This window comes from Phalacrocorax carbo, chromosome 17, assembly GCF_963921805.1.
Source record: "Phalacrocorax carbo chromosome 17, bPhaCar2.1, whole genome shotgun sequence".
Lineage (NCBI taxonomy): Eukaryota > Metazoa > Chordata > Aves > Suliformes > Phalacrocoracidae > Phalacrocorax > Phalacrocorax carbo.
Genome location: NC_087529.1, coordinates 2,880,630 through 2,903,533, shown reverse-complemented (window position 1 = coordinate 2,903,533; position 22,904 = coordinate 2,880,630). Strand labels below are relative to the sequence as shown.

The following is a 22,904-nucleotide window of genomic DNA, read 5'->3' as shown; positions in this document are numbered from 1 at the left end:
AACAATTGCAACAAGCGGCGGAGCTCATTAATGTAGGTTTCTTCACTACACAGACTTTCTCAGACTTGTGTGCCTCACGTTTGGCCTGCCCAAGCATTCCAGCAGTTCTGACTGCGTAGATACCAAGTAACTTACAGCCATTTGTCATGTACCGTGGGTCTGTATATACTTATTAACCTATGCACTCCCTGTGGTTCACAAGAAGCAGCCAGGTTATAAACACCTATTTACACTGTGTAGGATCCCTACTGACAGTCTGTTAGTTACAAGGTATAATGTAAGTGCATGTTTTCACTATTAAGTGTGTTTAAACCTGTTTACCTTAAAGCCTGTCCTTCTCTCTCTCCGTACAATAATGCAGCTGCAGAGATCAGCTGAGACACTAAAACAAATGGTCCCCTGATGTAATCGTAAGGGAGCTGGAGGAAGGGCATTTTCAGCAAGAACCTTGACAGCAGAATCTGCTTCTGTATAACTCTGACTTGTTCTCCTAGGAGAAGCAGTATGTTTTGCAAAAGATTTGTATTTAAACGTGCGGCTGTCAGTCCTAAGTGTTGCTCCTTGTCCTTACAATAATTACACTGAGTACTCAGCGGAGGTGTTTTCTAAACTGAAATAAATAGAATCAGTGCAGACTTGAGCTAACTGCACTATCACACTGCATGAATAAAACACACCGATGGATACCCTTGGCTAGTATTCAGCAGGGATTTGGTCATTGCTATTGCTATGCAAACTGCATTTTAAATGGTGTGCTAGCAGTTTAAAAATCCCATTTCTGTCTAACTTTTATCTCTTATTGTTACCAGTAACTCCTAGGATTGCTCACATAGAAACAGTTGCATGTTTACCCCTGTCACACAGCACAAAGGAAGAAAAAGAAACATTTCAGAAAATAGATATATATAGCTGTAAAACCATAACACTGGAGAGGGATTGAGGGAATAGACATTATGTAAAAATTACTCAACATGGTTTTACAGGTTAACTTCAAATCACCTGCATTTCTTGTATGTATTTCTCCAACACCAGTCTTTTTTGGTGCTGCCTGATGAACCGCTACAGTAAAACAGACTCCTGGACATTCATTTGGTTTTGCAGTTTATATACCTTTAGAGGATCTCAGAAAATGACTGCCAAATTTCTAAATATGGTCACTTCCTTTATCATCCCAAACAGACAAAGGTTGTTTCAGTCCACTGCTAAGGCACTGAAGCTTGTACAGGTCTCATCTGATTAGAGAGATGCCTGTAACGCCCTGAGGCTGTAGAGACTGTCAACACAGCTGTCCCTGTGTGCTAAGACAAACGTCCTGCTGGGCAATCGCTGAATCAAAACAGAACATATCTTCTGAAACGGATTAGGGGTAAGGAAAAGGACTGTAAATAGGCCAGGCAGCCAGGAAAGTTTATAATGTATTATTAAAGGAGTTTCTATTGAGCTGTTAGAAAGTACCTTGACCCTGGTGCTGTTTTGCAAGTCTAAGTATTCTTAAGTATGTTATTTCTCTTGTGACCTGTTGCTAGCAGAAGCATATCTAAATTAACATCATCAGAGCCTGTCTTGCTTTAGCCGCACAAGACCACACAGAATACGTAAAAAGCTCGCAGAAAAGGGAGATGCGGAGGTCTGCACGCTAATGGCATAATTAGATCTTGCAAGAAAAGCAGTCTTGCTGCATCAGCACAGACCGGCTCTCACCCTCATCCCTCCAGCTGAGAGGCAGGGCTCATTCATCTGGGCACAGGGCTGTGCCAACGCCACAGTACCGCTCTGGGGACCCTCACGAGTTACCCCTGCACGGCAATATCCCTGCACAGTACCGCACACACGCCTCTTTCTCATCAGGGAGAACAACCCTTTCAGAACTTCTTGCTGTCTCAGCTGAACAAGAGATGAATAGAGAACGCTTTAATAAAAATGTGGCACTCTCAAATCTTTAGTTGAAAGATCTCGAAGCCTTTTCTAAGCATGTGACCCAGCAGCCGCCTTGTCCTCCCTTTGAGGTATAACAGACATCATGGACAGAGTTCTGTGGGGATAATGTGACATGGAGAGGACAGAAAATCCTGGCACCGCTGCAGTCAGTGGCAAAAATTCTGTTCCTTACTGGAGCTCTGCTTAGGAACTTGTCTCTCCTGACACACTCAGCAGCAGAAGCAAACTGGAGCAATCCTGTCTCCCAATCTTTGTAACCACTGAACAAGACCGTCTCCTGAATTTAAATCCTGAGGATTAAACATTCCCAAATTACTGTTAGTGCAGATCACTTTAAGGCCAAACTAGTCTGGGCTACATTGTTTAAACATTAAGTTCTGCAGGTTTACTTCTCTAATATATCTTTTTTTTCTTTTTAATTAATATCCTGGTCACCGTTGGCTTAGAAAATGATGGATTCAATAGATATCTACTCCGACATCTGGGCTTTCTTTAAACAAAGTCACAGAAATGATGAATCTTCTCCTACATAATACTTTATTGCTTCCTATGTCCATGCTTTTGGTGTTTTAATCATAACTAGAGGCTCACACACTCACATCTCAGCATGTACAGTACACTGGATAAGCCAAGAAAACATTTTAAGTTGAAGGCTTGCCCAGACATCTAATATCTTATCATAAAAATCTGGAATTGTCTTTAGCTTTGAGTCACTGATAAAAAATTTACTTCACGGAACATTTGAAGAGGGAGAAAAAAAAACCCCACCAACACAGCCACGTAAATCAGGATCTCTAAAAGCACTGTCAGGGAGCATTTTCCTTCCTACGGCCTTGTCTCTCTCAATTAGGCTGCTCAAATGGTCAGTGATTGTTTCTGACGTTACAACAGCGATTGTCGTACAGGCAAACTCAAACAAGGAGGGGGTAAGGGCCCAAGGCAGCAATGACCCCTGGCGAGGATGCGCTCCCTCTCACTTACAAGGAAATCCACAGATGCTGGGACCAATCCAGCAGTACATGAACGGCAAAATCCCTACCTACCTCTGCCTCTGCAATTTTGAGTTGACATGGAAGCTGGAGCACAGAGCCATTAAAACAATATTTTATAGTTGTTTTCTGACAACTGGGTAAATTATATTAGAATTTCCAGATATGTACAGAAAAGCTCGCCAAAACATAGTATTGAAAACTAACAGATCTAGTAAACAAAGACAATATTAACTGTAGTTAAGGAGATAAAGCAGTTGGGTTCGGATCACGTGTGCTTGTCAGGCATCTAAAAAATTAGTAGAACTGACTTTCACATCTATTTCTATTCACAGACCACAAGATGAAAAAAGCTTTCCTCCCTCAGTTTTGAGTGAGCTTCTCAACTCTGAATTACCTAGTTTCTGAATTAGGTAAGATAAGACAACTAAAATTGAGTTGTTGGTCACTCTAAAAAAGCCTAGTGCTTAGTCAGAGACCTCTGTCAGTTGAGTGGTTTTACTTTCCCTTAAACATTGGCAGGAAAAAGCATACTGCCTGCCGCTAACTTCATGTCAGTTATCGTATTAGAGTACCTGAAGCTTAGTTCTTAGTACAGATGATCATAAATGCACATTAAATCACAATGTTTTATTTTAAACCATTTAATGTAACATAATAAAATATTAACAATTGCAATAAATTTTTACCCATCCTGCTCCAGTGGCTTTTGGGAAAATCGGGCTTGCCAGCTAATTAATTCTTACAACTGATTGCAGTGATCACCATTGCCATAGATTTTTAAAGCCAGCAGGGACCACTGTGGTCATTCCTCTCGTATGACATGCTACATAATAGCTCAACAAACCTGATCCAACAAATCTCTTCCCCAAGCTGATCCTCCTGTTCCACTATCAAGTCATCTCATGGATGACGCAAACAGCTCAAGCACCTTAAATATCCATTATTAGGCCCGTTTTCCATACCTTTTGTCATTCCAGTGACTGTTTCCCAGGTATTTTCTAAATGTCAACATCCTTTTGGAAATTTAGACTTTATACCAAGATACTGACCTAGAACAAGAGACCCCCAAGCGATATGTGAAGAGGCAATAACATCTCCTTACTCCTATCTGTTATTCCCTTGCTCATGTAGTCCCATTCACATTCTGCGTGACAGCTAGGGCATGAGGAGCTGGTGCTTAAGTGCCTTCTGCAGTTGTGCCCTAGGAGCATCTTAGAGTCACTTCACACAGTCGGCTTGGAAGCATGCCCAAGAGTTTCATCTGGGGATGCTTTCAATGACTAATTTTTAACAAAGGAGGACTGACTTTGCATTTGCTGTAAGTGGCTATACACGTTTGTCCTATAGCCACTTTCCCATAATAGTTTTTGCTATTTGTAATTCAACAGGTTGCTAATAGGTTCCCACTTTCAAAAACTGGGAAATACATACGCACAGGTGAAGAGGCTTGTTCAAGTGACACAGTGCAGTATTCATTGAGCTAGGCTTGGCTTAAAACAAAGGAATCTTGGCTCTCCTTTCCAAGTTCAGGTTACTGAATACACTGCCTCAAGCCAATGAGTGTGTAATAATCACTTCAAGCCCTTCATCTCTTTAAGTACAGGTGAAGAAGAGGAAACAAACATGCACAAAGATGCAGCATCAGCAAATTGGGCTTGTACCTGCTGCAGCCACGATGTTCATTTTACTGGTACGATAAAGAACTGATACCTTTGTGTGTGCCCTCAGGTTCTGCTGAGAGGGCAAAAAGAGACATTGGCCATTACCTTTCCACTACTGAACACAAGCATGTGAACTCACTCATCTGGATTCAGTATTTGCCCTTGAACTAGTGTGGGCTGCATTTGGCGCTCTGCTTTTAGATCAATATATAACCCAGGCGTAATCTTATCTGGCAGGAACAGGGATATTGGGGGAGGGGGAGGAACACAGCCTCCAGAGGTGAGGAGAGCAGCTCTTCTAAATGTTAATAGGTTAAGAATAGAAAGGTCAAATGCTTGCCTTATCAGAAGGCCCCACTGCAAACAGGCACCAAGCTGCAGCAATCAGAGCACAAGCTGGGTATAAATGTCAGGAGTTAGTTACTGTAGCTGTAAACACCAAAAGCAGAATGGCAGAACTGGGAAACCTCCCCGAACACTTCTGGTTAATACAGGTCACTGGGAAAGTCCAGCCACCAAGACGGGCTGGAGACTACTTGAGTATTATAGCTGCTGTGGAGCCAGAGACTACTTGTGAGCTGCGTGAAGGCCCCAGCAAGGGTCCTGTGAAAGGCTACTGCGAGAGTCAAGAGAATGAGCTGCTGTAGGAGGGGGTGTTGAACACGATGTATATCAAACACCCTGTGTGAGGCCAGGACTGCTCTTGCAAGAGTGTATCCCTGCTCCTGGCATAAAGATATATGAGGATGGAGACAAAAAGTCCTTCCTTACCTCCTTGTAGATACCAAGAGCACCAAATGTAGCAGAAGGTGTATGAGGACTCTGTACAGAGGGTCTTCAACTCTTCTTTACAGTACCTCTTTGAGCATAATGCATAAAGGATCTGGATGGAATTAGAGACGAGGCAGCACAGGAAAAAAAAAAATCCCTTAAATACTAATACATTTTTAGCCCTGTTCTAATTAATCTTATTGGCATCCAAGCAAAGAGGCCAAACATTGTATCACATTGGACAGTAATCTTGCAGATACAGGCAATCAATCTGAAGCAACAACAAAGTGTGTAGAGTTACTCCGTCGTGAGTAACGTTGCATGGGACCTATGTCTACAGTTTACCAGTGCTTTCAGTCTGGCACCTTTTGCCTGCAAGAAGTTGTCAATAAAATTAATCAACCAACCGACTGCCATTCTCAGAAAAGATTGGCAGTGAGCAGCCGCGTTTGCAAAGTCTGCTGTTCCCTCTCTCCTAGTACAGGGGCTGCCCCAGGAGATGGCTACCTGGCTTTGGGAAACACAAACAGGATACCCGCCTGGCACAGCTCCCTCCTTGCTGCAGAACAAAAAGCACCATTCTTGTCAGCCTGTTCCCAGCTGTAAACAACTATCAATGGATAGGGTTAATTACCAGTTAAAACACGCAGAAGGAATAATAACTACAAATAAAGCAAGACTAAATATATTTTATCCCATAAAAGGGATAAACAGGGTTTGTGCTCATAGCTCAGAGATCATATTCTAACCATTAACTAGCTACTTTAATTGGTAAAGATAGGGTTACATTTAAAAACAAACAAGAAATGCACCCATATGAAGCCATTGCTCTCTGAAAGACAATTTTAGTTTAGTGCCTTCGTGTTTGTTCCACAAAGTGACTGCTCTGCAGTTAACTGGACTGGTCTCTAACCCCAGCCATAGGGGAGAACATCATAACCTACTTAAATTTGCAGGCTGCATCCTTTATGCAGCAGAGCTCCCAAATGGGCACAAATGGCTTATTTCATACGCCAGCATTACTCAGCATCTGTTTATCCCAGAGTCTTCTGCAAGCATCTGTTCATTTGCTGACATACACGCATGGCTCTTCTGCATTACCAACCCCATTTTCAGTCTAGAAACTCTCGAGTTCATTTATTTGAAAGAGCACAAATATATGGCAGAAGACATTTTTCATACACATGGCTTTACTGAGTGCTATTAAGAGTTGCTGTTTCAACCCAGAAGCTACCATAGTTTCAGTGACAGCTCTGCTATGCTAATGATTTGCCCTGTTTTCTGGACTATTTGGGGGAAGAAAAAGCCTTTATAAAAATTTAGGATTTTACCCTTTTTATTCACAGCAAGAATGACCAAATTTATTTATCCTAGGAGTCACATCCCAAGAGCTTCACCTGGCTGACAGCGTCAAGAGATATAATATACATTCTGGAGAGCCACTACATGGAAGAGTGAGAGTCTTTTCCATCTCTCATTTCTTGAGCTAAGAGTTTAATTCAACTTAGTTCAATTTAGGGAGTAAGGAATTCAACCCAAGTCTGCCAGCAACGGAGTGACATTTTCTGAGTCGCTACGAATTTGAATGAAATAATTCGTCATCCCTGAATGAAGCTATGGAGATTTTCCTACAACCCCTTGTGTTTTTGTTGTGCAGAAGGCAATTTTCAAAATGCTGCCTCAGCTCGGATGGTTATTGTTTGTACGTGTCTGCCTCCTACAAGTCCTCTCTATGCCTCTCATTCTGACATGCGCTGTCGTTTTCTTGGCGCTGTCACAGATGCCAACAGTGCAAGAGCACAAGGGTAGTACAAAAATACCAACTTCCTACATTCCTGTTTAACATGTTCATTTTTGAAAGTATGATTATAAAAGCACATTTATTGCAGCTGAGACTGTTTAAAGATTCAAAGGCATTGGTCAACTAAAATGTACAGCCTAACACGACATTAAAAGCAAGTTCAGGAAACACTGTGTGCAATTTTCTGACCTGTATTATTTCTATGCTGTCATCATTCTGAGGCATTCAATATGCTGCTTTTTGGTTTAAACCCTAGAATGGCATTTGAATTTTTACCATAATAAACTTTCTTGACAGACTTTGCATTTTCGTTATTCTGTCCATATAAGCCACAAGGATATTTTTCCTCCCTAAATGTCCAATCTGCAGGGAATGGTTGTGAAACTCCATTATTTCCAGGAATTGCTGGCAACCTACTGCTGTCTGTTCTTCTCAGTATTGCCTGTATTTTCCTTGTTCAGCTTTAAAAGCCAAACTTGGTTTGCAAAAATGTCTGGGTTTCTTGATGCCAGAACTGAATAAAGACTAGAACAGGACAGAATTAGATGGTTTTATTATGCTGAAGAGCCATTAGCTCACATTAAAGTCTATAAAACAACAAGAGTATAAAACTGGAAATAGATGCTCAGCCTTAAATCCTATTACTCAGAAATTTTCCTACTCGTTACCAATAGCCTTTCTAGGCTCTATCACCCTTACCTGATCCCTGCAATCAAAACAAAGTAGATGGGGTTTTTAAAGTTATAAGTACTTGGATTTTCATTATTCAGTAAAGTCAAAATAATCTATAAAGAAAGGCAGCCTGAATTCTCCAACATGCGTGACATCTGCCACAATTTGGCCTTCAACAGGCAGAGGAGAGGAATACAGACATCTATTCTCAGTTGTCCAGGAAAAGAGTACACTCCAGGGTATATGGTCAAGCAAGCTGGAAGGTGTGAAAGAGATGCTGGATTATTCAAACCTTTTATCAGTCTTGATGGTCCAAAAGTTATAATGGAAAACTCCCCGTCTAAAGGTTATCTGCAGAACCAAACTGTGATCTCAGCCACACATGGCAGTAGCTTCAGAGAAAGCAAGGGAATTATTCCAAATTTACTTTGGCAGGACCAAGATCAGAATATGACCACATCCAAACAAAAACCAAACAATGCTACAGGCTATAAGAACAATCATCAGTAGATGGGGTGTGAAAACAATGAATATCTCTCTGATTCTGATGCACTTCAGTGACTGAAAAGACTCCAGCCCTATTGTTCCTCCTCTCCAAAATATCTTGGACTTCATTCCGTGTTCCTGAGGCACTCCTGACAGACAGCTCTAAAAACTTATCTAACAAACTCACAACTGCCCGAGCTTCTTCAGCTAAATATTCTCTTGCATCCAATGTGGCAAAGCCATAATGTATGGAGCGATGTCTGAGGCCTGCTTTCTGGGAAGAGGAAATCAACCATACACAATGTCAACCGAGTTCATTCCTAAATGCAAACCACATTGGGCTGTTGAGCACGATAATAAAAACCTGCTGACCTAGTTTCCTGCAGAACAAAATCCTCTGTCTTCCCTCCTCCCATGCCAAACCTAAATCAGATCTCCTTCTTTGGAGGAAGAAATTAACCCTTTGACTAGCAAGGAAAACTTTAATAATGATCCTTAACACACAGCGTTTCACACCATGAGAACAGTCTGTAAACAGTAACTGCTCCATCACCACAGCTCTGCAAAAAGGCAGGATTATTAGAGGATGAATGTAAAACACAGAGAAGGTCAGAGACCTTAGCAGAGTTCAGCGAAGAACATAAAATTTCTCTTCCTTCAAAAGAATTTTGAAGTGTGAAGCTCCATACTCTAACTAGTTTGCTTGGTAACCTTCTACATTTGCTCCATGCAAATATAAAACCTTTATTCATGATGTGGCAAAAAAAATAACAGCACAGCTCAGCTTTTTGAAAAACTGCATCTAACCACTCAAGAAAGGACTATTGTTCTTCCCAAATTTTGCAATGTCAACTTGCAAGTCCATTTCTGGTAGATGAAGGCTGATTGTATTTGCTCCAACTGTTTGGTGAAAGCATCCACTTTTAATGGCTTCATTTCCTCAGTGATGCAATGTTTCATTTGAAGGGATGCCTGGGGGAACTTCAGAATGGACACAGAATGTAAAAATAACAGGGCATGTCACAACAAACTCAGCCAAGAAAATACAAATGGGAATTCTCTTGCTGTAAAATGCTTCAAAAGGCGGCCCTGGATCATGCTGCTGCAGAGCAGCACCCCACTGCAGTCAGCCAGGAGTATTTGGGGAGCCTCAGACTCCAGACTGCTGGGAACACCTTTGCTGGTCCACGCTCATACTGTCAATGGGAGGAGCTTTCAATCATCTGTCAAGTAGGGTTTTATTAATGGGAAAAGTGGAGATAACAAATGCTGCGCCTAACCACCGCATACTAATGGCTTTACAAGCAGCCTTTTACAATGAGGTGGCTGAAGTGCAACCTGCGTGAGAAATTGCTAAGGGAGCCCTGTGCTGCAGCCGGAGCTTTCACCATCGTTACAAGAAAAAAGACCCCGCAGTAAGTACAGTTTCACCACGCATTGCTCCCTTATGAGCTGAGATAGCTTTGCCTACATCCAGGCAGTACCCCAGGACCTGAAACCTCCACATCACCACATGCTCCACTGGCATCTGTCTCACAAGGTACAGCACCCAAGTTCCTGAGAAGCTACCAAAGACAAACCTCTGCATGGCAAAGTTTGAGAGCCTCTGCTACAAAAAGCAGCCTAGTTTACTAACATACCATTGGAGAAAAGACTGAAACAGGAAAGTGATAACTAACAGGCATGCTAGCAGTACTGTTTTACCTGTGAACAAGTTACTGTCTCATTCGCTCTGTCAATCTGCAGTAAGAGAGTACAGGCTTACAGAGCAAAGGTAGCGCTTAACATAATGTACCCTTCAGGGAGTTTGAAAGTGAATGACAAAGAAGCTGGATTAGATAGCTCTGCAAAGGTTGTCATAATTATCCCTGTTCTCTGGATGCTGCATCTTCACAGGTAAACTCCATAAAAGTTTCTTCTCCGACTTTGATATGAGGAAGACAAAAATTCTGAGTTCTCACAGACTTATTACTAGCATTGGTCAGAGTTAGAAATGTGATGATGGAAAAAAGGCATCTTATTCATCATATCTGGTCCCTGAGGGGTTATGAGTTGTATATGCTTATTTTATTGACACAACCAAGTTTTAACTTCTATTGTCTTGCAAGCGAAGAGCAGGCTGAATTCAATTCTGGCTCACACATCATCTGCAACTCTAGCCAAATCCCAGCCACACAACTTTTATTACTGGGAGGATGTCAGAGGCAAAAGACACAGCTGGATATTTAGATCCCAGACTGAGTTTTGCTGTGCTGGCAGTTAAACAAACCATCTTTTGATTTGTATGTAAACAGAGCCAATCTGAACTGGAAGGTCATTAAGAGAAAACACATTTTACACAACATCCATTGTACAGTTGCTTTTCCAACTTTCCCCATACTAACATTTTTTTTAAACAAGACTTTGTCTTCTCTGGTTGACTGCTTCAATGACAATTTCTGGTCCTGCTGAAGTCAATGGCCAACCCCCACTGGTTTTGATGGGACCAGAAGGTGGCTCTGAGGAAAGAAATTAAGATGTCCAGGATTCTACAGCTCCAGTTCTACCACCTATGTGGAAGAAGTGGGTCAATGTAGACCCAAAACATATGTTGTATAAAAACACAGAATTTGTAAGGCCATACCCTCACAAAAATTTCACTGAGCCTTTACAGTGTCTGCAGTCCAAACATTGCTACTCCTATGAAAAATAAAATACTTTGATCAACATGAAAGTAACTAATCTCCTTTTATTACTCAGGAGTGATGTCCACAAAGCAAATCTTTTTTTTTTCCTATCCTGATACTGTCTTTTTACATAAAGAAAACAGAAAAGTCCCCCGTGAATGCCCTGCAATTATTTTTAGGGGGAGGTGAAATTCTTGGGAATTTCCATCACCCCACTGTCCTGTCCCAAAGGCTCCAAGGACACCCTATTTCTGCAGCTCATCAATTCGACCCTTTGAGTCTGCCCTAGAAGGGGATGCTTCCCGCTCAGCCCTCAGGCACTGTATGCACTGCTTCCTAGGTTCCCTTACTAGCTGCCAGCAGAGGAGATGCCTTCTGACTTCAATGGGAATTTTGAAAATGAACTCAAGAAATTAGAATTATATTGCTGGCATTCAGCAAGACAGCATATCATGGCATTTAAAGGGATCCAACAGCCTTTGACACTATGCCTTGTAATTGGAAACATTGTCCTTAATGAGCCTAATAAAAGCCTTGCTCCCAAGGCTCAGATATTGATTAGTCCATAAATTTTCTAGTGACTGGCTGAACTAGCAAAGTTAGATGAAGGGAACAGGAATAAACCCACAATTGGTTTTAATGTTGTGAGGCCTCTGGACACACTGAAACTTCTCATCTCCCAGGGACTGAGGCAACTTGGGGGAAGTTACTGCAATTACCTCCAAGTAAAGTGAGAGTACAGATACACACTACCTGAAGGAGCTACCTAGCACACCTAGGATCCTGACTGTTAGGAAAACCAGGAATTGATGTAACTGTATTTCTCTAGACTGAAACCCAAAGGGGAGTTTGACCAAGAGAGGCTGTAAATCCCCTCCCTCTGTTTTCCAGTAATTACCTGACATGCAGAAAATGCAAGTCCATTGCAGATGCAACTGGATGATGTTTCCAAACCATGTCATACCCTTAGATCTTTACAGCTTTAACTGAGGCATTCAACATTTTGTACTTTAGCTACAATTAAAATAAGATTATGAGAACACACAAAGAAACCACACAGTTCTTGTGGACAAGGCGTTAACGCCCAATCCATTATTGTGAGAAGGCTTCTAAGAGTGTTCCCAGTAGAAATAGGAATATATTTTCCCTGAGTAAGCTGGGAGGAATGCAGAGATTCAAAAGCTTAAGCTGAATCCATGCTAGATTTTTTCCCTGTTTGTTCCCCCTCTTTGAGTAATGTACTGTGACTATTTGGTATAACTGTTACTCTTTAAAGAAAAGAGTTAACCATTTTCTCTTCTCTGATAAAAGACCCCAGTCTGCCTCTAACTGACAGCAAGGCGTTTGCAGCTATGGGTTAAAATGAGTGACGAGATGTTGCTGGACTATCGAAGCGGGGAACCTTCCAGGGTCAAAGGGGAAACGCCTGTCATTCTCCATTAGTTCCTCAGAGTGTCTGTTGGCAAAACACACTGTATTGTTCCACTGCATAACTGGTAAAATAAATAGGTTGTTATAGCGTGTCATGTTTAAAAGAGGACTCTTCAGTATAACTGTTGAAAACAGCTTTAATCTAATGACCATATCTTTCTATGTTGGTAGCTTATCATCATTATCAGGAAGCTTATTATCATCATGAATAAAGTCCACCCAAAATATTTTCATATGAAACTCTGAATTTTATAGTGGAAACCAGCAAACCCAAAGACACTTCCTTCTGCATGGGACACAAGTGGTCTAGTTCCATAATCACTCCAGTCAGTGTTACCAGGAGACGGCAAAGCTGGGTCATCCACCACCCACAAATCAGGATGGGTCATGGAAGCTTGCTTTGCTTCAAAGACGATGCCTGTCTTTCACATATGTGGGGGACTTTTAAAAGCCATTAATAAAAGAATAGTTCAAACCTTCAGAAATGCCTTTTACTAAGAAAGAACAAAAAAATATGACTTCTAGCGGATTTCCCTGTTCTAGTGCATTTCCCTGCCTTCAACCCTAGCCAGTTTTCCCAGACTCCTGTCACACAGCTATTATGCACACCCTTATTTCTTTTCTTCCTACCAGCTTACCAGTGCTGATGGTTTTTAAGTTCAATCAAACTTGCACCAGCTCTAGGGGATGGCTGAGACCCCTATTCTCATATTTCATGTTTCTAGAGCAGCGTTTCATGTTTTTTATTCTGCTAAAATACTTTTGAGCATTAAAAGTATAAATCTCAGTGCTTAGTATTTTGATTTGATTTCCATAAAGACATTTTGTCCTTTAGCAGTACTCCTTCACTTCCCCCTGCATTTATTCAGAGCCCTTGTCTTCTCTGGCCAGACTCTTGCTCTTAATCAAACCCTGCTGTGACTTCACTGACGCAGTTTGACAGGTCTCTGTTGACATCTGAAGGAGAATCCTTGAATGTTTTGAAATGGACCATTGCTCATTGCTCTGCAGAGGTAATCTGGGGGACATGCCCCTTTAGCACTGAAAGGATCATTTTTCCTTTCACCACACACCCTTCCCCCTTTTTGTACAGCAAGGAAGTTCATTATGCTAGAAAGCTGAGAAAGGACCTGCTTCACAGAAGCCCCAGGGAAGCAAAAGGGCAGATTTCCTTATTGAGGAAAATATCTAACTTAGGACAAAACAGCTAAACCTAACTTACTGCAGTACAAGCCTTTGTTTCAGAAAGCAGCTTCCCTGGAGGGCAGAGAGACATCTCAATCCCCGGAAGAATTTCCTCTGAAATTATTGCATAGAGCAACACATAAAAGCAGAAGCTGGAAGGCAGACTTTGATATAAGCCTTTTTATAAAGTGTTCTGATGTCCAAAAGTATCAGCATGAGCTGCATGTGGTAAGCATTTTGGAAAAGTGACCTGTTTATTTAGAAATGTAAATAAGAAGAGGTGGCCAAATATTTTGTTGTCTTCTCAGAAATAAAACAATTTAAATTTCAAGAATTATACTATACAGGAGTGAAATTTGGCTACAGCGATTATATAAACATCAAGACACCCACCTGACTGACGAAGGCTTCATGCCTTCTTGTAATGGCAAAGGGTGTTAGAGTTCAGGATGATTAAGAGTATGTCTGACTGATTCAAAAGATGTAGGTTGATTTCCCTGTAATACTCACTGAATGCGCGACTGATTTACATCTAAGATTTTCCGGTCCCACAGATGCCATTCTTAATTAAAGAAAATTCTGCAAGAAGTAAAGACCTTTACAGTGTTGCTGGAATAAGTAAGTTGAAGCGAATCCCATCACTCGCTACTGAAATATGCAGCTCTTCTAGACTAAAGCATGGCAGCAATTTTAATCAGCACATAGACCAGCTCTTTAGAATTAGCAATAAAATAAAATGTCAAACTATAAATCCATGAGGAACTTAGGAAGACAAAATGTAACGAATTACCACAATTATTTCAGCAGAATTAAAACTATTAAATACTGATATATATATATTATATATATAAGTATTATATAATAACTATATTCAGATACTATATTTGGTATCTTAAATACCAAATATTAGAACAGGGAAAGAAGAAACATTGGGGGATAATATCCCCTTTCTGATCAGAAACACTAAGTAAGATAAAGACATCTTAAAAAAATCCTATTCAGCAAGATGACACAAGTTTGCAAATGAGTGAGTCAGAAACAGGTATGAAATCACTGCCAGCTTTGCCACCAGCCTCTGCTGAGGCCAGGATTTTATCTTTGCACTACCTCCTGGTGCCCTCAGTTTTCAGCTTTCACACTCTTAGCGCCCTGCGTTCGAATCAATAAAGCCATCAACGAACCACCTAGATACAGTAAAACCGAACTGGATCTATGGGATGTACTTCTTAATGGTACATACGTTTCTAAATTCTAATAAAAAGGTTCAAATTCCCGGTTACATATTCCATTCTCTGAAGGATCTGAGTGTTTTTATACCTTTCTGATCATCACAATCAGCCACACACGCTATTTATTTAAGGATATATTTTTCCCATGACCTTATCAACTCACTCCTCTGACATGGGGAGCTCGCGGAAGGAAGTTTGTTAGAAGTTAAACATGGGGAAGTGCCATAAAGCCTATTTACCTTGTAGGGGGAAAACCCAAGCCCAACAGCCAACAATTATTATATGAAAAAGAAACAAACAAACAAAAAGAATTTGAGCCTCTCTGCAGCCTCGTAAAAAACTTACAGATAGCCTGTGCTTCTGCATGGGCAGATGTCCTCTCTCCTGTGCATTTTCTAATCAGAGCCCTTTTGGACTTTAGTGAAACCATAATAATAAGAAAGCAAATGGAGTGAAATTTCCATGGAAACTTGGAAACAGATGTAACATTTTTTGCACTAAGCCTTTGTACTGTGAATGGAAAATTTTCTAGTGTACACAAATCTCGACTATTATTTTTCTTTGCAATGCAAACTTGGGCCAAATATTTTCTGTCATATTAAAGATGCAAATAGTTTTACTTTCTGTCCAGTACAACCATGCACAAAGGCTTCAGAAGCTGCAGTAAAATGCCTGATATTTATCTTTCCATGAACTCAAACCAGATATTAGAAAAAAAGAATAATCTGGGCTTCGTTTTCACTTGTTCTCTTCAGAAAGCAAAAACAACTTAGAAAACATCTCCTGTTTATGTGTAATGTTACAGGCTAGTGGACAGCCAGAGCACTGGCAGATGCGCCCAGCGTTAATGGGAGCTTAACTTACTCTTAATATCACATCAATTAAATACTAACTCCTGGTTTTCCATATACCATGAGAAAGAGCTTTCTAGCTCAGGAGCATGTATTCACAGATTAATTACCTACAGATAGCTTTCTCGGCTGTAAGTAAATTCCCAACAAAGCACACTTACAAGTCCAAAGCTATGGCAATAACCTGTGACCTGATAACTGTTTTTGGAGACTAGAGCACCTTCATCTCACTGTGTCCTCAAGGCCAGACAGAGCAACAACCAAGAGAACGCGTAGCAGTTCCACATCAAAGAACAGCAACAAACACAGCTCTTACGTGAACGTTTTTTCTCTTCACACTGCTATTGAAGCATTCTTTTCTGCATATTCTAAAAAGAAGGGAAGGTAAACTGTCTCCATGCGTTACGAAAATGCAGGAATCGCCTTTCACTTGCTTACAAGTTCTCCTGCTAAGCTGAACCTTGTCTTTGCCACAAATCTCAAGTGGAAATCTGTTACTCAGACTTGTTCTTCTGAAGATGGAGGCAGTTCTGCCCTTCTCTGCAAGTACTCATATCCTTTCAGCATATCGTTTGCCCATACGTTACTAGAGCAATTTAAGCTAAACCTGGCAGCAAAGTGTAACATGTGCCTAAAGAACAACAGAACTTTTGGTGAAAATGGATGTCTCTCTCTGTTTGCAGTGCCGCCAAATGCTTTATAAATTAGACCCTTCTGCCACCACAGAAATGTCCAGCATCTGATTTACCTACTATTTTAGACTTATTGTTGTAGCAGATTTGTCAGTTGAGTTAGCCTGTGTTTGCATTAAAGGTATCTATACCACTCATATTTTAACTATGCTTGTTTTCTCTTCACTGCAGATCTGTAGAACTTTACCAATCCTTGTGAACATTAAGCTGTATCATGGCACAGCAGAGAAAAATTATCTCTCATCTTTACAGCCACAAAAAGCCCATTGTTGCAGCATGTAAGATGGTAAAAATTACCAAAAGCACAGAGTTTACATTACCATTTACATCATTAATGAAGTGACTTTTATCTTACATGAGTTTCAGACCCCACTCTCTTGCTGCTCCTCCCTCACCCATCAGCAGGGAATAATTGTGACAGCACAGAAATGAACTTTGAACAACACAAGTCCTAGTTCTGAGCTGGGCTGCTCCAAGTATCAAGCCTAGTGTGGGAATGGTAACAAAAGAGGACTGTAGATTTTTCTTTCTTAAAAGCAGCTGTTCGGTTGGTGCAGTGTTGGAGCTGTGATAATTACATGACAGCTCAGGGGACACCTCTGCAAATCCGGTGCCCAACATGTACTTTTCACAAGTAGGAAGAGTCCAGTGCTCCAATTGAAAACAGTCTGGAAAAGGCTGCCTGCATGTCTATCTGCTCACCTACGGTAACTGGGTGCTGCATGGTAACACATGCTCCTTTCCACCCCTGGACATGCCCTCTACAGCAAACAACTCTGTGGGAGATTCCTGTGGACCTCCAATCTCTAGGGCTGAAATGTGGGTACAGTTTGGGACCATGTTTGTGCAGATTTGAGTTGTCTTTAACTGAGGTAACAAACACAGTAACAACATCAAACACCCACTGAAGAATCAGTGCAAAGCAGTTGCCTGATAGAGACTGAACTAGTCTTGCCCTAGGAATCCTGGCTGAACTTGAGAGAGTCATTGTTTAAGGCAAGGAACTGCTTAATAAGGCATTGGTCTTTAACACAGATCTCATCACAGGCTGACTGACTGAAGCTTTTTCTTTACAAGTTCACACACAATTCAAAATGTCACGTTGATTTTATACCTGCCTGGTCAAACCAGATTACAAAGCAAGTCAATCACCTTGCTTTTCAGATGTATTTCCCCTTTTACATCTTGAAAATTTGACTCACTCGTAGATCATGCAGAGAAAGAGGAAGCAGCATGACTCAGCTCCACACTACAATGGCTGGAGCAGATCCAGACCTAGCAATCCTTTGGGGTTTCCTTACCAAAATACAAGTCTGCAGCTTGGATAATGTAAAGCATCCAGTGTTTGTATAAGAAATGTTAGATGGGCAGCATGCCAGCTGCAGTCCTTAAGCAATGTGCTAGTGCTTTACACTGATGGAAAATTATCTTCTCAAGAGTTAGGAAGGGAACAAAAAAAGCCAAACGGCTCTGATCTTAAACAGTGCCTACGGAAGACAAAATGCTAAAGAGGAACAGCCTCCTGAACCGTATTCTGTAGGCAAGATTTTACATGGAAATCTAGCGGTAGATAATTTATTTATTTAGCAAGTTTCATATCATGCCACACTGACAAGTATTTCTATATAGTCTGTAAATTACAGAAGTCATAACTGAGGCATAGGAAAGCTACTGACCTTAAGGAATCGACGACTTTCAATAAATTTCGAGAAGCCTGAGTCCCAGTGCTTTGTCTAAACCACTGGAAACCAGTAATCTAATAATTAGCTATTCTAAAGATTCAGTGTCATCCAGAAATTACTCCTGATCCCCTACCATTTTGCTAACACCTGATCCACAGATGTTTTCATAAAGAGCATCCACATGGTGAGTTATTGCAGAGTAAATAATGCACTGTAAACACACTTAACTTCACTGTGTAAACAAGCTCTGAGCAAAATTCAGCAAGAACTTCAGTTCACTCCCTAAATGCACAACAAAGTTAGACGATTTGATGGTTATCTCATAGCAATCTAACCTCAGAGATGAAGACCTCAAATCTAAACCTGTTTCTTAGAACAATATTGCACATTCTGGTCTGTGCCCATAAGCTCAGGGCAATGGGATGGATTTGTCTTTTCAGGCGCTGCATTCACTGAGGGAAATCATGTATTGTCATTATTTACACAAATATATGTAATACTAGTAATGAAAGCAACAAAGAGGCACGACCCAAGCTATTTCTCTGAAACGGCCTTCACCTTCCTACAGAGCAACCCAAAGTATTACTTGCAAAAAGCTCTCCTCTGGTCTGCATGCTCCGGGGGATGACCGAGCAGTCCGGGAAGCTTGCATCACATACTAACCAACCTCACATTGCGTTAGAGGATGAAAGGCCAGCAGGCTTCTGGGCTCTGCATAAATTTCAAAAGATGGGTCACTGAGCAGACTTTACGCTTAGCAAAGCTTAGCAGCTTTTTTCCTTATCCCTCCCCAGAATGTTTTGGGCATTGGCATATGATTGTACTACAAAACTTGAAGTTATCCAAAACCAGTTCATGAGAAGTGAACGGAAACATCTCTTTTCATTCCAAAGGAAAAACAACTCCTATGCTGTTTTCCTAAGCGAGCTGAAAACTTGGAGAGAAACCTAAAGCTAAAAAAAGCAAAGAACTCAAGAAGATTCATATTCTGGACTGTGGTTTCTGTTGCCTTAGCTTAAGGGAAAATATGTTCATGGGAAAAGGGCCTGCCTGGAGCCAGTTTTTTTTCAACTCTGACTTTTGTACTTGGCGTGGCTTGAAATCATTATGTTGCTATTAAAGTTATTTCTTCATAAACAAAAATACTCTTTATGGATTGTATGATAGTTGTTTACAATTGAAACAGCCACTTGTACTGCGTTTCCTAGCAATCGGTATCTAGTTCAGCTCGTATCAACCCCAGATAGACAGTGATTGGGCAATTTAAGAGGCCTTTACAATGTTAGTTCTGAGTTTCACTGATTCGAAGTGTTAAATCACCTTCCCAGAAGAGAGTTCCTGAACTGATCACAAAACAAAGAATTGTCAATTTTATCACCTGCCTTTGTATCTATGCGTGACTAAAGAAAACAACATCACACCTTAGAAAAACAGAAATCTTGCATGGCTTAATTTGTAAGAATCTTACTGTCATGTTATTATGGACTGTCTTTAATACTGCAGTTCACTGTTGCCTTTACCCAGGACAAACCAGATCATCGATATAACAGAATTCCACACTAACCCTGGGAAGAGTAGCCTAAGACAAACCTGCAATTCAGAGAATTCGCAATTGTATAATGCTGCAACAAGTGTACCAGAATGTGATCAGGCTGCCCAAACGCACTGTGCCAGACCCCAACAAGGACGGTTATCATTATCCTAAATGCTGTATCAACAGAGCTTAACCTAGGGATTGTGATCCCCATTTTACACTTGAATTGTCTTCTGCATTAATTAGATTTACATTAAGGGTTAACAAAAATATCTAATAAGGCCTTTTCTTCAGATTACTCAAAACTTTTCAGAATGACACAGTATGCTTTCACTGAACTTTAAAATGAACTTCATCCCCTATTTAAAAACCACAATGAAATTATGCTATAAATGAAAACCAGTTACCTGTGATCAATGACTGTTACGTTGGAAGCAGGAACCCCCAGAAGAAAACAGCTCTGTTCCAGTTCTTTCTTACGAGTCTCTCCTTGATTGTAATAATTTCCTGAAAATAGCAAACACAGCAACACTGTCTAACTTAGTTTAGGTTAGCTTGGAATTAATTCCCCTTTTCTTTCTCAAAGCACTAAGCCTCACACATTAAATAAAAGGGCATCATTTGAGGAACAGATACATTGCAGGGGACAAACTCCACAGCTTCTACCTGAGCTCAGGGTAAAATGCTAAGGCAAAGTTCTGCCCACCTTGCCTACATTCCTCATGTTTATGCACTGAGTGTGGTTTGCAGCCATTCATGAGCTTATTTGGTGGGACATCAGAAATTGCCATGTCTAATCACGCATGGCCCAAACAGTCCGGTATCCCTCATCCTAAGAGTGGCCAAAGTTATACGTTTCTGCCAAAGACACAGGAGATCATCCAAATAACCATTCTGGAATAACCTGCTTGGGAAACTGCTTCCAACCACCCATTTGATTAGCAAATGTTTTATGCCTTGAAACATCACGATTTCTAGCTTTCCTGAGGTTTTTGTTTGGGCTTTTTGGGTGTTTTTTTGGTACATGCCTAATCCACTTCTGAACATTGTTGGATTTTTAGCAAGATTTAATATGTCTTTCGTTGAATTCCATAGGTTGACCATGCTTTGCGGGGGAAAAAAGGGAGTATTCTAATATGCGTACACACGGACTAACTGCTTACACGTTTACTGAATGGAAGTCACCGTTATACTACAGAACAATTGAGCAAGATCTTCTCATAAACACAGGAGAAACCGCCTTTGCAGTGAGGCGACTAAAAGTTGTTACCACTGGCAAACTTCCAGGTTGTCTCTATGAAAGAGATTAGTGCGATCTTAGTCCCACTTTTTTAAAACAAGTATTCACAACACATCAGTAATGATTAATCTCCTTAGGAAGGGCCAAAGGGTCACTCCTCCTTCACTATTAGACACGCTGCTGTGAACTCCCTCCTGTACTCTTGACAGCACAGGCCCACAGAGCCAAGCTGAACAGCAAGTCCAGAGTACTTGGAACAGAATTGTTGAGATAACACATGGAGAGCCTGTCCCATGGTGTTCCTCAAGTGACTGAAGTTTATACTATATTCTGGCCCACTTCTAATGAGCAGTAATTGTCATATAACACCAGGACACTGAAATGGAATACAGTGATGGAACTAAAAGGATTTGAAGAAATGAGGAATTCCATCATGACAATCTGTGGTTTGAGACAGATTTCTCAGAAGTCTGCATCACTCTCAAGGTAATTCAGGCAGAAACTAATACGGCAAGATTGCAGAGAACTTATAAAACCAAAAGAAGAGAGAAAACCTAATTTAGATAAGGCATTTGGGAAGAGTTATAACAGACTGAGACCAAAAGCTAGCAAAGAAACCAAATCCATTATCTTAAAACACTGCCTTCCCCTTCACTGAATTATTTTCTTCTCATCTTGCCGTGATATTCCCTGATTTTTTTCTTGGTATCAGCCATGCAAAGTCCATGCCAGAGCGGCGATGGTCCCTTCGAGAATGTCGCCCTGTGCAGGGCAGTACTTGCAACCCAATTCTAACTTTGAAGCAATAAAATGAAAAAAAAAAAACAACACAAAAAAACAGCTGAGTATTAATCTATGGTTCAAGTCTGTAGTCAGCTGTCTTGAATTACACTGGAACTTTTTATTGTTGTGGGTGTGAGTCATCTAAATCTAGAATTTCTCTTGAGCAGTGTTGCAATCTGAGCCATCACTAACAAGCCTCGTAAAATTTTCAAAGAGGGAAAGAGTAGAAAAAAACCCCACCACCTCTTCTTGCAGACTGTGAGTGAATGGTTTTAGAGGACTATGACAATGATTATCTGTGGGTTTGCCGAGGAACACGTCAGCGTGGTAGCCTGCAGCTTGGATTGTAAATTCCAGCTTCAGCAAAACGAATTTAAGTGTGCACCTTCACTGGATGGATTACATGAGCGCAGCAGGACTTAGACTGATTTTTTTGCAAGGCCATTAACAACACAAGTGTTTTAAGATAACGTATCTTTTGCTGCAACGCAGTTTAATAGCTGACTGCAGGTGATGTTTTACCCAGATAGTACCACTGTTCTCAAAACACCTAACTTCTACTGAACGGATCCGTGTTCCACAGCTTGAGAAATGTGTCAGGACATCAGGAATACATAAATGCTAACAAGAACAAACGGGCAGCTACTGAGAGCAAAAACAGCTGAATAGCTGATGCTGCTGGACCTTATCCATTAAGCACTCACAACAGCGAATCAGCTACTACAAGAGCAAAGCACGTTTATACTGAGTTATTATTTCAGCTGAAGATTATTCGGTGTGGAAAAGACTGTTTTGGGTTGGTTTTCTTTTTCACAGTGCTGTAATTCTAATTCATTTCTAAGTCATTTTGATTGATATCTGAAAACTGTAAGTACAACAGTTTTTAAGTAATGATTTTATCTCAGTATTACAATTTGCAGAGTCTTTGATCAACTCACTTGTCATCATCAATCACACAAACAATGAGAGGACGAACCATCGGAATTGCCCAAAAGACTAATAAGAGGCACAGAAAAATCTATTAGCTCAGAGAATGCACTCTGCTATATGGGCTGCTAGTTCTGTTACAAAGACAGGCAAGAGACTATGTAGAAGGCAGTGTCAAACACACTGAATGTTTTATGTCACTGAATTGGGGGTAAAGAAAAAAGACAATTTAACAAACTAAACAGAAACACAACACTTCTTTGGAAAGTTCTTTAATAGCAGGAGCATATTAGTTGCCAAAACTGAAACGGCAGAGTTGCACTTCAGTAATCTCTCCGTAGCCAGGAAAAAGCCAAACAGCAT

General features: G+C 40.8%; 1 protein-coding gene across 1 annotated transcript in view; it reads right to left on the bottom strand.

The window, feature by feature from the left end:
- PIGL (phosphatidylinositol glycan anchor biosynthesis class L) overlaps positions 1 to 22,904 on the bottom strand; it is a 62,874-nt gene that overhangs the window by 37,715 nt on the left and 2,255 nt on the right. Inside the window, exon 2 of the mRNA XM_064467951.1 lies at positions 19,999 to 20,098. Within this exon, the coding sequence (XP_064324021.1) occupies positions 19,999 to 20,098 (100 nt within the window). The remainder of the gene's footprint in view (positions 1 to 19,998; positions 20,099 to 22,904) is intronic.